The sequence below is a fragment of the Lepidochelys kempii genome, chromosome 11 (assembly GCF_965140265.1).
Source record: "Lepidochelys kempii isolate rLepKem1 chromosome 11, rLepKem1.hap2, whole genome shotgun sequence".
NCBI classification, from domain to species: domain Eukaryota; kingdom Metazoa; phylum Chordata; order Testudines; family Cheloniidae; genus Lepidochelys; species Lepidochelys kempii.
Genome location: NC_133266.1, coordinates 32,150,483 through 32,166,431, shown reverse-complemented (window position 1 = coordinate 32,166,431; position 15,949 = coordinate 32,150,483). Strand labels below are relative to the sequence as shown.

The following is a 15,949-nucleotide window of genomic DNA, read 5'->3' as shown; positions in this document are numbered from 1 at the left end:
GGCGGGATTGGTTGATGTACCTGGGGGTACAGCCTGTCAAGCCCCTTGAGAAACCAACTGCAGATTGAGTTTGCAAAGACAGATCAGCTGTTTCAGCAACGGTGAAATGCCAAAACTGCAGCCAGGTGGACACCGATAACTCCTGCTGCTTGAGGCATAGCAAGTAGTCCAGAATGAATGGAGCTTATGACCACGTGGGCAAGACACCTTTCTGTGCTGACCAAATTGAGAACCTTTTCCACTTTGCCAGGTATGTAGCTCTAGTGGATGGCTTTCTGCTTCCTAAAAGAACTTTTCAAACTGGTCTGGTGCATGCCTGCTCCAAGGGGTTCAGCAATGGAGTTTCCAGGCCATGAGATGAAGGGACTAGGGGTTCAGGTGACACAGGCAACCGTGGTCCTGGGATATCAGGTCTGGCACCTGAGGTAGTCGGATTGGTATTTCCACTGATACGTTCATGAGGGTCGCGAACCAATGCTGGCGTGGCCAGGCCAGGGCTATCAAGATGACTCTCACTCTGTCCAGTCTGATCCTCAACAAGACCTCATGTATGAGAGGAATGGGTGGAAACATGTAGAACAGATAACTGTCCAGGGAAAGAGAAAGGCGTCTCTCAGAGATCCTGGACCGTGGCCCAGGAAAGAGCAGAATTGGAGACACTTCCTGTTGTGCCTTGCTGCAAATAGATCCATTTGGGGAATTCCCCACTTCTGGAAGATGATTTGTAGGATCTCTGGGCGTATGGATTACTCATGGTGGCTGGTGAATACACTACTGAGATGATCTGCTAGTTCATTCTGAGAACCCAGTCGATAGGAGGCCTTGAGGTGAATCAAGTGGGTATGCAAAATTCCCATAAGCGAAGTGCCTCCTGGCACAGGTGAGAAGAACACGCTCCACCCTGCCTGTTGATATAGAACATGGCTGTTGTGTTGTCTATAAAGACTGACACAGCCCTGCCTGCTACGTGGGGTTGGAACGCCTGTGAATTGCCCTGAGCTCTCTGACATTGATGTGCAACAAGAGCTCTTCCAGAGACCAGAGGCCCCAAGTCCTGAATGAGTCCAAGTAAGTTCCCCATACCATTGCTGATCCACCTGTGATGAGGAACACTGAGGGTTGGGATCTTGAGAAAGCGACTCCAGCACACCCCACTAGCGGGACTAGCCACTATTCGAGGGAAGTAATCACCAATGGAGAAACTGTAATGACTGAGACTAGATGATGTTGGTTTGGCGAATATACAGATGCCAGCCATGCTTGGAGAGGTCTGAGCTGAAGTCTAGTATGCTGAATCACATAGGTGCAAAATGCCATGTGGCTCAGGAGCTGTAAGCAATTTCTCACCGTGGTGACAGGGTGATTCTTGAGGCTTTCTATAAACCTCTTTATTGCTTGGACACATGCTGCTGGGAGAGCTCTGGCCTGTACCGAGTCTAGAATTGCCCACATGAATTCTATCCTCTCAACTGGGAAGAAGGTGGATTTCTGCGCATTTATGAGCAGACCTAAGTTCTGGAAGGTCGACTGTATTAGTTTCACATCTGCTTCTACCTGAAGTCTGGACCAACCTCTGGCCAGCCAATCATCGAGGATGAATAAACATGAACCCCTTGTCTCCTCAGGAAGGCGGCAACAACTGCCATGCACTTGGTGAACACGCTAGGGGGCGAAGGGGAGGACCATGAACTGATAGTGCGTGTTGTTGACTATGAAGCAGAGGAACCATCTGTGGGACGGGATTAGGGACACGTGAAAGTTTTTCAAGTCAAGGGTGGCGTACAGTCCCCCAGATACAGGGAGGGAATTATGGAAGCCAGGGAGACCATGCAGAAGTTTAACTTCTTCATGAATCTGTTTAGGTTTCCAAGGTCTAAAATAGGCATGAGCCCTTTGGGATTAGGAAATACCAGGAGTAGAACCACTGCCCTTGAACTCCAGAGGGACCTCCTCTACAGCCCCGAGTTGTAGGAGTGTTTGCACCTCCTACATTAGGAGTTGTTTGTGAGAAGCATCCCTGCAGAGGGACGGGGAAGGTGAGTGAGAAGACGGGAGGGAACAGAATTGGAGAGACTATCCCAATTCCACCGTGCTCAAGACCCATTGGTCTCAGGTGATTTGTGCCCAGACATGGTAGAAATGGATAGACCACCCACAAAGAGAGAGAAAGGATCCGGGATCTGAATTAGTGCATCACCCCCAGGTGCACTTTCAAAAGTTTGGCTTGGAGGCTGAGGGCTGCTTCCCTGAGCTTTGGCCCTGGTTACAGGAGGACTGAGAGGGCCTCCATCTATTACTCCTGCCTCACTTCCTGTTGTAGTCCTGAATAGGAGAAGCTGAGGCGAGGGGTGGGTTGCAGCTTAAATTGCTTTCGTTGGAGGCCTGGCGTATTAAGCCCCATGGACTTAAGAATTGCCCACGAGTCTTTCAGGCTGTGGAGCCTAGTGTCTGTTTGCTCTGAGAAGAACCCCAAACAGTCAAGAGGCAACTCCTGGATTGTCTGTTGGACTTTGTGTGCGAGTCCCAACACTTGAAGCCCTGAGCTACATCTCATGGCTACCGCACTTATCATACAGGCTGCTGAGTCCACCGAATCTAGGGAGGCCTGTAAGGAGGTCCTCACAATGACCTTGCCTTCCTCCAGGTCAGCAGCAAACTCTGAATGGGAGTCCCCCAGAACCAGCTCCTGAAACTTGGACAGCATGTTCCAGGAATTAAAGCTATAGCGGCTAAGGACTGCCTGCTAGTTGGCAATGCGAAGCATGAGTTCCCTCGTAAAATAAACCTTCCTACCAAAGAGATAGCCTCCTTGGACTTAGGAGTTGACCCCTGTTGTCCCTGCCTTTCCTTCTGGTTTGCAGCCTCCACCACCAGAGTCCCTGGCTGAGGATGAGTGAACAGGTACTCATACGCATTGGAGGGCACAAAATATTTCCTCTCCACCTCTTCCGCCATGGGGGGAAGAGAGGTGGGTGTTTTCCACAACGCCTTAGTGGTGTTATGGATAGTCTTAATGAGAGGCAAAGCCACCCTCAAGGGACCTTCAGGGACCAGAATGTCAACCATAGGGTCAGTCTCCTCTGACACTTCCTCTGCCTGCATGCTCAAATTTTGAGCCACCCTCCTGAGCAAGTCTTGGGGTGCCCAGTTGTCCCTGGCAGGTAGTGTGGTCGAAATGTCCACCACCGCATCATTCGGAGAGAATGAAGATGCCCGCGGGAGCACTGGGTCTTCCTGACTCTCTGGTTTGTGGGGATCCCCTTACATCAAAATGCCTTGTGCAGTGCTGGGAGGGTACTGGTTTCTGGGCCTGTGCCCATTTTGATATCGGCCCCAAGCCCCGCAGCGGTCTCGGTGCCAGCCTACGTGCCCATCTCCTGCCCTCGCAAAGGTTCCCAGGCAACTGATGTCGACGATGGAGGGGCCCGTGCCTCCAAAGCCACCAACAAGAACCTGGACCCCAGCCCTTGGGCTTGGTGGTAGGCCCACAGAGTCCAGAAGGGCCACTGAGCTGGCACCTGCCACTGCAGAGGCCAGGGCATCACGGGTAGCGGCTGCCCTTCCTCTTGTCTAGAGCGGTGCCGGCATTGCCTAAAGGCATACAACTCCGCCTCTGAGTCCAACGAGGACGCTGACCTCAGTGACCAAGGAGGTATGGAGCGAGATGGCGCTGGGGAGCAGTGCCGAGGTGAGGGTGAATAGTGCCTCAACAGCGTCAGCTTGCCCCTAGAGGGCACAGTGCCTCTTTGTGGCACCCGTGCCAGGGACTGCACTGTCATCACTACGAGGTCACTAGCCACCTCAAAAGGTGTCTGGCGTAGAGTGAAGGTGTAGGTCAGGGGTGGGCAAACTACAGCTCCCGGGCCGCGTTCAGCCTATCAAACCTTTTAATCCAACCCTTAAGCTCCCGCCGGGAAGCAGGGTTGGGGGCTTGCCCTGCTCTGCACAGCTCCCGGAAGCGGCAGCATGTTCCCCCTCCGGCTCCTAAATGTAGGGGCAGCCAGGGAGCTCCTACTTGGAATCAAAATGAGGAATCACTCAAAGAAGAAGCCCTCTTCTGTCAAAGTAACTGCCGCTACAGAGGGTATTATGTGAGCATAGCTACACTGGTCGGGGGGAAGAAAGAGTTTCATACCCCTGATCAGTGTAGCTATGCCAATATAACTTTTCAGTTAGACCAGGCCCAAACACCAGAGCAGAGCTGCATTTTAAATCCTTTAAAACATGTTTCTTTCCCTCATCTCCTCTGCCCCCACTTGGTTTTTGAAGCTCCAAATACTTGAAAATTTAGTTGAGTTTCATAACAAGTGAATCAAATCTACATGCCCATGAACATTTGAAAAACTCTGGCATAGAGTAACACAAAGGTAAATTTAGCTATCTAACCACCAACATTTGAGAATGAACAGGATACAGAAAGATGGAAATTCCTACATCAGACTGTCTCAAATCAATGTCTATTCTCAGAGTTCCTACAGTCTTTTCTGTTTGTTTGTAACTTAAAAAAAAAAAAAAAAACCTATTCATTTTAAGAACATAAGAACTGCCATAGTGGGTCAGACCAAAGGTCCATCTAGCCCAGTATCCTCCTCTTCTGACAGTGGCCAATGCCACGTGCCCCAGAGGGAATGAGCAGAACAGGTAAATCATCAAGTGATCCATCCCGTCACCCATTCTCAGCTTCCAGCAAACAGAGGCTAGGGACACCATCCTTGCCCACCCTGGCGAATAGCCATTGATGGACCTATTCTCTATGAATTTATCTAATTCCTTTTTGAATCCTGTTATAGTCTTGGCTTCACAACATCCTCTGGAACAGAGTTCCACAGGTTGACTGTGCATTGTGTGAAGAAATACTTCCCTTTGTTTGTTTTAAAACTGCTGCCTACTGATTTCATGTGGTGACCCCTAGTTCTTGTGTTATGAGAAGGAGGAGTAAATAACATTTCCTTATTTACTTTCTCCACACCAATCATGATTTTATAGACCTCAATAATATCCCCCCCTTAATCATCTCTTTTCCAATCTGAAAAGTCCCAATCTTATTACTCTCTCTTCATACGGAAGCTGTTCCATACCCCGAATCATTTTTGTTGCCCTTTTCTGAACCTTTTCCTATTCCAATATATCTTTTTTGAGATGGGGCAACCACATCTGCATGCAGTATTCAAGATGTGGGCATGCCTTGGATTTATAAAGAGGCAATATGTCATTTCATGTCTTATTATCTGTCCCTTTCTTAATTATTCCCAACATTCTGTTAGCTTTTTTGACTGACGCTGCACACCGAGTGGATGTTTTCAAAGAACTATCCACAATGACTCCAGATCTCTTTCTTGAGTGGTAACAGCTAATTTAGACCCCCACCATTTTATATCTATAGTTGGGATTATGTTTTCCAATGTGCATTACTTTGCATTTATCAACACTGAATTTCATCTGCCATTTTGTTGCCCAGTCACCCAGTTTTATGAGATCCTTTTTTAGCTCTTCACAGTCTACTTTGAACTTAACTATCTTGAGTAGTTTTGTATCATCTGCAAATTTTGCCACCTCACTGTTTACCCCTTTTTCCAGATCAATTTATAAATATGTTGAATAGCACTGGTCCCAGTACACCTTTGGGGGACACCACTATTTACTGCTCTCCAATCTGAAAACTGACCATTTATTCCTATCCTTTGTTTCCTATCTTTTAAGCAATTACAGATCCAGGAGAGGACCTTCCCTCTTATCCCATGACAGTTTACTTTGCTTAAGAGCCTTTGGTGAGGGACCTTGTCAAAGGCATTCTGAAAATCTAAATACACTATATCCACTTCTAAGTACACTATATCCTGCTTCCGTATCAAATGACTTGTAAGACAGCTAATGTGACGCCAATTTTAAAAAAGGGCTCCAGAGGTGATCCTGGCAATTACAGGCCAGTGAGCTTGGTTTCAGTACTGGGGAAATTGGTTGAAACAATAGTAAAGAACGAATTGTCAGACACACATGATTTGTTGGGGAAGAGTCAACATGATTTTTGTAAAGGGAAATCATGTCTCACCCATCTATTTGAATTCTTTGAGGTGTCACAGTGCTTGGTACCGCGTTGGGCATTGGGCCTGGCATCACCAGTTGCTCTTGGGGGTCCAGGGGCAGCCTGGAGAGAGATGCCTCCCTTGTCATTGATCCGTGTCTGTCTGGCAACCTGGAATGGCGTTGCATGGAGTGCCCGGACCTAGAGGCTCTGGTGATAGTGCCCTGCTGCTTAAGGTGAAAGTCTTTCTTTCTTAGTGCACGGCTTGAAGGCCTTGCAGTTTTTGCAGCGCTCTGCCTGATGAGCCTCTCCCAGACACCGGAGACAGGAGTCATGGGGGTCGCTGTTAGGCATAGACTCGCGGCACTTGGTGCAAGCTTTGAAAGCCTGTACTTGCAGCATGCCCCGCAGTCCAAGGCTGGTGCTGGAACTAGCTTCCAGACACCTGAATACAATGGTATTTAACTAACTGATAACTATCTAAGAACAACTCTAACTAGAAGACTGAAAGGCTATGGGATCACTCACAAGCGAGAGAGAGAGAGAACGTTCCAACACCTCCACGGACAGTAAGAAGGAACTGAAGAGGGGTTGGGCCAGCAGGGTACTATATACACTGCCATAAGGGCGCTACTGTAGGGGGCTCCCCTGCCATCCCGACGGAAGCTGCTAAGGGAAAAAGTTTCTGACGTCCATGCACATCGTGCGAGCACACCTAATTGGAACAGAAGTGAACAATCACTCGAAGAAGAATCCTCCCTTCTCTAAAAAAAAATAGGATCAGAGGAAAAAGGTCTAGACCAGGGGTAGGCAACCTGCGGCACGCACGCTGATTTTCAGTGGCACTCACACTGCCCGGTTCCTGGCCACCAGTCCCAGGGGCTCCGCAGCTGGCCTGGGGTACCGGCTGCCAGCCCCCTGCCAGCTGAGGTTCCATTCGCCGGTCCCAGGCCCCAGCCGCCGGATTATTGTGAGCATCAAAGTTTGGAGATCTACAGAGTGCACTTGAAGCTACCGAGAGAGATCATGGGGCCTCTATTCTGACCTGCTGGACATCCCTGCCAGTGAAATTTAACTGTTTGAAGAAAATTGTGTTTGCAATGCTTTCAGCATTTGGATCCACATACTTGTGTGAACGAGTATTTTCACACATGAAATCTGTTCTCTGTCCCTCTCAGAGCCGGTTAACAACTGATCACTCAGAAGCCTGTGTGCAGCTTAAAGTATCCAAATACGTGCCAGACATTGGAAAACTCAGCAAGGAAAAGCAAGGGCAAGGATCACACTAAACTGATAAGATCTGCATTTTAATTTAATTTTAAATGAAGCTTCTTAAACATTTTAAAAACCTTATTTACTTTACATACAACAATAGTTTAGTTAAATATTATGGACTTACAGAAAGATACATTTTACCGTTTTTAGAAGGTATTACTGGCACACGAAACCTTAAATTAGAGTGAATAAATGAAGACTCGGCACGCCACTTCTGAAAGGTTGCCGACCCCTGGTCTAGACTTTAATCAGCAGACTCTGCCCAACTGATGACTCCTATAACACTGGACTGATAAAAATAGAGCTCTTTGATTTCTCGTAAGACCAATTTTCATGAGAGAAGTAGCACTGTGTTTGTAAAGAGATGAAATCTGCATTCTGCATACACCAGTCCAGACAGATGGGGTAAGGTAGCAAAATATTTTTTTCTAACCCACTTAAAGGAGAAATGCGTCTCAAGCTTCAGCCTTTATCAGAGCCTGGTCTAGTCTCCATTTCAAACAGCTTAATTTTTCTTTAAAATATTGAGATGGAAATTGGCTTAAGGGCAGATGGAAAATCCACCAATCAGGGCCTTACCACAGGAATCTATAAGCCACTATATTTAAACAAAGCCAGCTGTTGACTTCAAGTTAGCAGCAACACCACCACACACAAAGTTAACCAGATGTCTTTGGTCTTGCATTGGGATCATTTCTTGATATCTTTGATCCAGCTGTCAATTTTTTCTTCTATTCCAGAATGGCTCTCACCATTATGTCACTTAGAAAGAGACCACATTGGGAAATGTGGATTTCATATGATTTTAACAATGATCACAAGAATTTTCTTTAGTTCCCAGAGAATATATTGCCCACCAGATGGATGGATTTTTGCACAAGGTGATTTTTTTTTAAGTAGTCTCTTTTGATGCCAAGAGACACAGCTTGGTTCTTAAATCAGTTTTTGAAATCACCTATGAAGGTGACTGGCAACACAACTTCATTATTCTAAAAACTCCAAATTGAAGAGGTGGAGGTTTACATAATTTACTAAATAAAAAAGAGGGTAGTGTGTATGCATACATAGGTGTGTGTGTGGGGGGGGTGGGGATGGGGGAGTGATTCATAAGGTTGACAAATTCAGAAGTTGAGAATACTTAAATGAAGGGCTGTCGATTAATCACGGTTAACTCCAGCGATTAACTCAAAAAATTAATCGAGATTAAAAAAATTAATCGAACTTTTAATCATACTGTTAAACAATAGAATACCAACTGAAATTTATTAAATATTTTGGATGTTTTTCCATGTTTTCAAATATATTGATTTCTATTACACCACAGAATACAAAGTGTATAGTGCTCACTTTATTTTATTATTTTTATTAGAAATATTTGCACTGTAAAAATGATAAAAGATAGTATTTTTCAATTCACCTCATACAAGTACTGGAGAGCAATCTCTTTATCGTGAAAGTGTAACTTACAAATGTAGATTTTTGTGTGTTACATAACTGCACTCAAAAACAAAACAATGTAAACCTTTCGGGCCTACAAGTCTACTCAGTCCTACTTCTTGTTCAGGCCATCACTCAGAAAAACAACTTTGTTTACATTTACAGGAAATAATGCTGCCCACTTATTTAAATTTGCAACCCCCCGTTTGCAACTCGTTTCATGTATTTATACCTGCTCCTGTATTTTCACTCCACGCATTCGATGAAGTGGGTTCTAGCCCACGAAAGCTTATGCCCAAATAAATATGTTAGTCTCTAAGGTGCCACAAGGACTCCTCGCTGTTTTTATTATTTACAATGTCACCTGAAAGTAAGAACAGGCATTCACATGGCACTTTTGTAGCCAGCATTGCAACATATTTATGTGCCAGATATGCTAAACATTTGTATGCTCCTTCATGCTTCGACCACCATTCCAGAGGACATACTTCCATGCTGATGATGCTCATTAAAAAAAATTTAATTAAATTAAATTTCTGGGGAGAATTGTATGTCTCCTGCTCTGTTTTACCCGCATTCTGCCATATATTTCAGGTTATAGCAGTCTTGAGTGATGACCCAGCAAATGTTGTTCGTTTTAAGAACACTTTCACTGCAGATTTCACGAAACACAAAGAAGGTACCAATGTGAGATTTCTAAAAATAGCTACAGCACTCGACCCAAGGTTTAAGAATCTGAAGTGCCTTCCAAAATCTGAGAGGGAGGAGGTGTGGAACATGCTTTCAGAGGAGCTAAAAGAGCAACATTCCAATGCAGAAACTTCAGAACTGAACCATCAAAAAAAGAAAATCAACTTTCTGCTGGTGGCATCTGACTCAGATAATGAAAATGAAGGTGTGTCAGTCTGCATCACTTTGGATCGTTATCAAGCAGAACCTGTTATCGGCATGGACGCATGTCCTCTGGAATGGTGGCTGAAGCATGAAGAGACATATGAATCTTTAGTGCATCTGGCACATAAATGTCTTGTGAAGCCGGCTACAACAGTGCCATGAGAACACTTGTTCTTACTTTCAGGTGACACTGTAAACAAGAAATGGGCAGTATTATCTCCTGCAAATATAAACAAACTTTTTTGAGCGAATGGCTGAACAAGAAGTAGGAATGAGTGGACTTGTAGGCACTAAAGGTTTACATTGTTTTGTTTTAGAGTGCAGTTATTTTTTTGTACATAATTCCACATTTGTAAATTCACCTTTCATGATAAAGATATTGCACTACAGTATTGATATTAGGTGAATTGAAAAATACAATTTCTTTTGTTTTTTACAGTGCAAATATTTGAAATAAAAAATAATATAAAGTGAGCACTGTACACTCTGAATTCTGTGTTGTAATTGAAATCAATATATTTGAAAATGTAGAAAATATCCAAAAAATATTTAAATAAATGGTATTCTATTATTGTTTAACAGTGCAATTAAACATGAACAATCACAATTAATTTTTTTAATGGTGGGATTAATCCAGCCCTACTTAAAATGATATAGTTGGCCTGTTTCCTTTCACACTCAAGTCCAAAAATGCATGAAATGGCTTAGATAGGTAGAGGAAAAATATGCTCCTCTACTACTAATCAGATATTACTTTAAATGAGGAATACATACAAGAATATAAGCAGTACAAAACAGAGGTCTCACAATTAAATAGAATGAGACCGTATTTGCTGTTACATGAAATTTTGAATATTCTACGAGTTGCTTCAGTCTGCTTGACCTTGTAAAAGAGAAGCCAACTCAACTGGATGAGTGGATATGAGGAATACAATAAGCCTATACTTACTGTGTCACTTATGGTATCTAACAGAAAACTGTATAAATCACAAGAATTAAAAAAAATTCACCAGGTTGAGTCTGAACCACCATATTATGCCAATGCAGAAGTTCTAAACTTTAAGCGTATCAATTGCCACAGCCCCCCTAATAAGAAATAGAATAATAGTAATCAAAAGGAAGATTGTTACCTATTTAAGCAATGCCCCAGTATGACACTGGGGAGTTGAAGGAGCGGAGTTTGTGATTTAATGACTACTTCTTTGAAGAGATGATGTAAAACCATTCTCAAGACCAATGGCATTAATTAGAGTGTTCTGAACAAATCACAATATATGTAATTATATTCTGCCTAACTAACTTATCCTGCAGTTTCACATTACTCACCTACTGTGTTGAACTGTTGCTGGGTGCAGTTGGTGCAATCACTATGGCTGCACAAACAAATACCCACTTTAGAAGCGTTGCCCACAAGAATGAATGGCTACAGATCCAGAATGTACAGAATGGCTACAGATGGAAGACTTACTGCTTGTATCAGGTTAAAAATTAAACCTAAGAGGAAAGATGGAGCAAGTAGGTTGAGCTGATAAAAACCTCACTGATATCTCCTGTTTATCATAAAAATGCTAAGCAGATGGTGAAAGTACTAAGAACCTCAACATTTTACTACAAAACTGAGTTGCATAATTTAAAATGCATCATGACATCCACCCATGAGAATGAAATGTATGTCATAATAGGCAAAGTATGTGTCTAAAAAAAGCTCACTAATTAGACTAAAGACTGTAAATGTTGTACTGGCCTATACGGGGGCTGGCAGCACTGCTTATACAGGTGGCCTGACTCTTTCCATTATAAGACCCTGTTTCGTTTGCTTTTAATTTTGCTTAATTTTAACCACTTGGGGTGAAATTATCATCCATGCCAAGTGCCTGACTCAGGCTGGGGTTTTTTTGTTGAGGGGGGAGTGGGGGATTTTGTTGGGTTTTTTTGCTGTTTGGAAAATTTCAGCCAAAATGGTTCAAAAAGAGAACCTCTTGAGAAAGAGGCAAGAACAAAATACACTGTTTTTCAAACATTCAAAAAATTCTGGTGACCATTTCCATGGCAAACTCTAGATCCCCTGTGTTTTGGAGCACAGGCACTGAAATTTGGCAGGGGTGGCCTTTTTGTCAGGAATGAGCCTATTACTATCCCAAGGAAAATGTGCCCAAATTTGGGCAAGTTTTAAGCCAAAGTAGAGACTCAATAGAGTTTAGAGCCTTACTAGAGTTTAACAGCTATAACCTCTGAAGCTTCCATCCTCACTAAGCATGCTCCCCTCAGAGCTCCTACATGTGACCAGACTGTGCATGTGCCATCCCCACAGAGAGACTCAACATGCTTCCTCCAGATCAGTAGCTAAGTCATATTTTCCCTGTAATGACAGGTTTCAGAGTAACAGCCATGTTAGTCTGTATTCACAAAAACGAAAAGGAGTACTTGTGGCACCTTAGAGACTAACCAATTTATTTGAGCATAAGCTTTCGTGAGCTACAGATCTAAACTTTCCACAGTATGCATCCGATGAAGTGAGCTGTAGCTCACAAAAGCTTATGCTCAAATAAATTGGTTAGTCTCTAAGGTGCCACAAGTACTCCTTTTCTTTTTCCCTGTAATGGCTGTTTTGGGTTGTGGGGATGAGTTTGGGCACTGAACAGAGTAGGGAGCTTGTCTCTCCTATGCTCTAATGAACTCCATGTTGGCACACAGGCAGCACGGAGGATGAAACCATCTAATTCAAATGCAAAGGGGACAAAAATGGGACCTAGAGCATTGAGCAGGAGGGTTAGGGCAGATTAGGACGAGAAGGGAGAAGAGCAAAACTGGGACTAGAGGATGGCAAGAAAACTACATCTAGGAGCCAGTGAGTTAAACTGGGGGCAGAAAGCAGGACAGATGAGAACAGGTGCGGGGGGGGAGGGGAGAGAGCGCACTGGGAGTTGCCAGGAAAGAAGACTGGGACAAGTAATCAGTGAGCCAGGAAGGGGAGACAGATCTGACAAGGAGACAGGCTGTATGGGGGATAACTGGGACTGGCTGGTAAAACAGAGTGGGACAAGGAGCCAGGGGCACAGACTGAAGGAGCAGGGGCACAGACTGAATGAGAAGTCCAGGAAGGGACACAGGGACTGGGAACCAATGGAGATGAGAAACTTGGGTGTGGGAGCACATGATTGGAGACCATGGAGGGAGAAAGAAACAAATTAGGGAGAGAAGGAGAGAACTGGAACTAGATGGGCAAGGAGATTGGGAGTGGGGTGGAGGGGAGATTAGGGATGACTAGGCTTGGGACATGGAGTCTGGAGAGGTGAAATTAGGACTTACTAAGCAAGGAGACTGGGATCAGAAGCTTGGGGAATAGAGAAAAAAGACAAGACAAGACAAGAAGCAAGTGGGCGAAGGGAGAGACAAGACTGGGACAAGTTGGAGGGGACATAGCAGAAAGGGTCAAGCTCAGGGGGAAATGGGCAGAAAAGCTGTACCAGCAGATCATATTCACCTCCGGAGTCTAGAATGGAACCCAAGATCCCCAAGTTTCACAGTTCCTCTGCGACTAACAAATGTCTTTGAAACCCACTGGCATAATGTTCCATCTCCCTCTGGTATTGGTCCAAAGAGGATAACAATCTACTACTGCTATCAGTTACTCCATTAGCTCAAGTGATAAAAGTTCCAGCCCTTCTGATGACCTATATCATATTATACCACAGGATGGTATTTCTTGTTTTTTTCCAGTCTTCTTTAAAAAAAAATAAAGCAGCTAGAAAAATACATACAAAAAGCTATATGAATAGAACATTAAAGGTTGCAAAGTCAAGCACTCAAAAGTTAGGAAAAACTAGAATTAAGGTTGTCCATGCCACTTTAATTTTGTTCCCTTGTACATGTGCATTATGATACAGTCCAATTACATGATCACATACTACTTTTTTCCACAGGACCCTTGCCTTATTGACAGTGCAGGATGGATGGTGCTCGCTTGCGGTGTAACTATTCAGTATTTTGTTTTATTCTTGTTCGATGTGTGGCCGCATGCCTTATTTACTGGACACCTGCTACTTCGAACTCTACTCTGTTGACAGAATTATTAATTTCCTTATGAGCTCTCTATGGCACTCATCACTGAAGTATCTGAATGCTTCACAAATACTAATTAAATTATTTTCAAAACACCCCTGTGAGATGAAGGGATAATATTCTTATTTTACTGATAGTGCAGTGAGTCACAGAAAAATTAAGGTCCAAAAGTATACAGTAATTTTGAGTGCCCAATTTGACACACCTAGGATGTGATTTTTCCAGAATACTTAGCATTATATAGCAATTTGAACCTATAAACTTCAGTTGCACTCATGAGTGCCCAGCACTTCTGCAAATCAGAAGTCAAGCAGCTAGACACCTGGTGAAAAAGGGACTCCGGTGGCTCCAGTCAGCACCACTGACCGGGCCATTAAAAGTCCAGTCAGCGGCGCAGTGGGCCTAAGGCAGGCTCCCTGCCTGCTCTCGCTCCACGCAGCTCATGGGAAGCACCAACACATCCCTGCAGCCCCTAGCGCAGAGGCAGCCAGAGAGGCTCCACATGCTGTCCCCGCCCTGAGTGCTGACTCTGCAGCTCCCACTCGCTGGGAACCACGGCCTGCGGGAGCTGCGGGGCCAGTGCCTGCTGGCGAGGGCAGCATGCGGAGCCCCCCTGGCTGCTCCTGTACCTAGGGGCCAGAGGACATGTTGCCCCTTCCAGGAGCTGCCTCAAGTAAGCACCACCCATAGCCTACCCCACCCCCTGAGCCCCATCCTGCACCCCACCCCCACACCTCAAACCCCTCGGCCCCACCCCGGAGCACGCACCCCCAGCCAGAGCCCTCACCTGCTCCCATGCTCCTGCCCCAGCCTAGAGCCCCCTCCCATGCTCTGAACCCCTCGGCCCCAGCCCGGAGCCCCCTCCTACACCCCAAATCCCTCATCCCCGGCCCCACCCCAGAGCCCACACCCCCAGCCAGAGCCCTCCCCCTCACACCCCAACCCCCTGCCCTGAGCCCCCTAGCACACCCCAAACCCCTCATCCCTGGCCAAACGTCAGAGCCCTCACCCCCTCCTGCACCCCAATCCCCTGCCCCAGCCCAGTGGAAATGAGTGAGTGAGGAGGGTGGGGGCTAATGAGCAACGGAGGGAGGGGGGATGGAGTGAGAAAGGGGCGGGGCCTTAGGGAAGGAGTGTTCGGTTTTCTGCAATCAGAAAATTGGCAACCCTATTGATTCCATGACTTTCCTCAACCTCCATGACTTTGGCAGTAGCCAGTATGACTGACTCCAGGGCCGCCCAAGCAGCTTGCCCTGGGGACAGCCACACTGGCTACTGTTGGAGCGGCTTCACAGCCAGCCGCTTGGGGCCAGCTGCACTAGTGCCCTGAAGTGTCCCTGGGGCGAGCTGCACTGTCCACTGCTCAGGCAGCTGGCCCCAGGGATGCCAGGAGCAGCCGCTGGCCTCAGTGGCCCTGAGCAGCTGGTGCCACTGACCCCTGGATCCCACCCCCAAAGCAGCTCACACACACCCCAGCCCTCCACACACACCCTGTCCCGCAGCTAAGATTTAGTCAGGGTATTTATAGTACAAGTCATGGACAGGTCACGGGTCGTGAATTTTTGTTTATTGCCCATGACCTGTCCATGACTTTTACTAAAAATACCCATGACTAAATCCTAGCCTTAACTATGGACAACTAGCGAATTAGTGGGTTTATGGCATCAGCTACAATTTACAAAAAATAAAAGAAAGACTTTTTTATGGATTTCAGACAGTACTATATCAAGTACACATTGGGACATAATATCTCAAACAATATTTAGTTACTTAGAGCAAATGTCTAAAGCACAGGTATTTATCAATAATTTTTACCTCAAAGAATCTCAGTAATTTTTTCATCATTAATGTGTCTTGACTCTTAAAATAATTAAACTCTATTTAAATATACTTAAAAAATTGTAATTTCCTTAAGAAAATATTATTAAAATATCAATTTACAAAAATGTTAAATGCTGAATTCACGAGTTATGATGAGATCTACAGTATAACAATATTTAAATATTCATACCTGATTCTTTTTTGCTCCCCTTTGCACCTTCTCGGCTCTTTTTTAATACCGCTTTTAACATTTTAATACTGTTCCTGAAGGAAGAAAGAAAAACAAAACTTTAAATACATCATTAATAATGAAAGTTCACAGAAAAAGAAAACTGCAGTAGACAGGAGGAAGATAAAACTAAACAAAAGAGTATTCATTTGAAACATGTTGATGGTTTACATTAGTTTTCTATAACCAAGTTACATTGGTCAAACCAA

General features: G+C 44.9%; 1 protein-coding gene across 10 annotated transcripts in view; it reads right to left on the bottom strand.

Annotated features, from left to right (window-relative positions):
- The window catches only part of TANC1 (tetratricopeptide repeat, ankyrin repeat and coiled-coil containing 1), a 216,154-nt gene that overhangs the window by 147,035 nt on the left and 53,170 nt on the right, over positions 1-15,949 (bottom strand). For 9 of the 10 annotated variants that reach the window (XM_073305546.1, XM_073305545.1, XM_073305541.1 and 6 more), the window contains one exon: positions 15,702-15,775. The exons of the other annotated variant lie outside the window; for it this stretch is intronic. In XM_073305546.1, coding sequence (XP_073161647.1) covers positions 15,702-15,762 — 61 coding nt within the window. In that variant the 5' untranslated portion in view covers positions 15,763-15,775. Of the gene's footprint in view, positions 1-15,701; positions 15,776-15,949 lie in introns of those variants that run through there. 10 annotated transcript variants of the gene reach the window in all.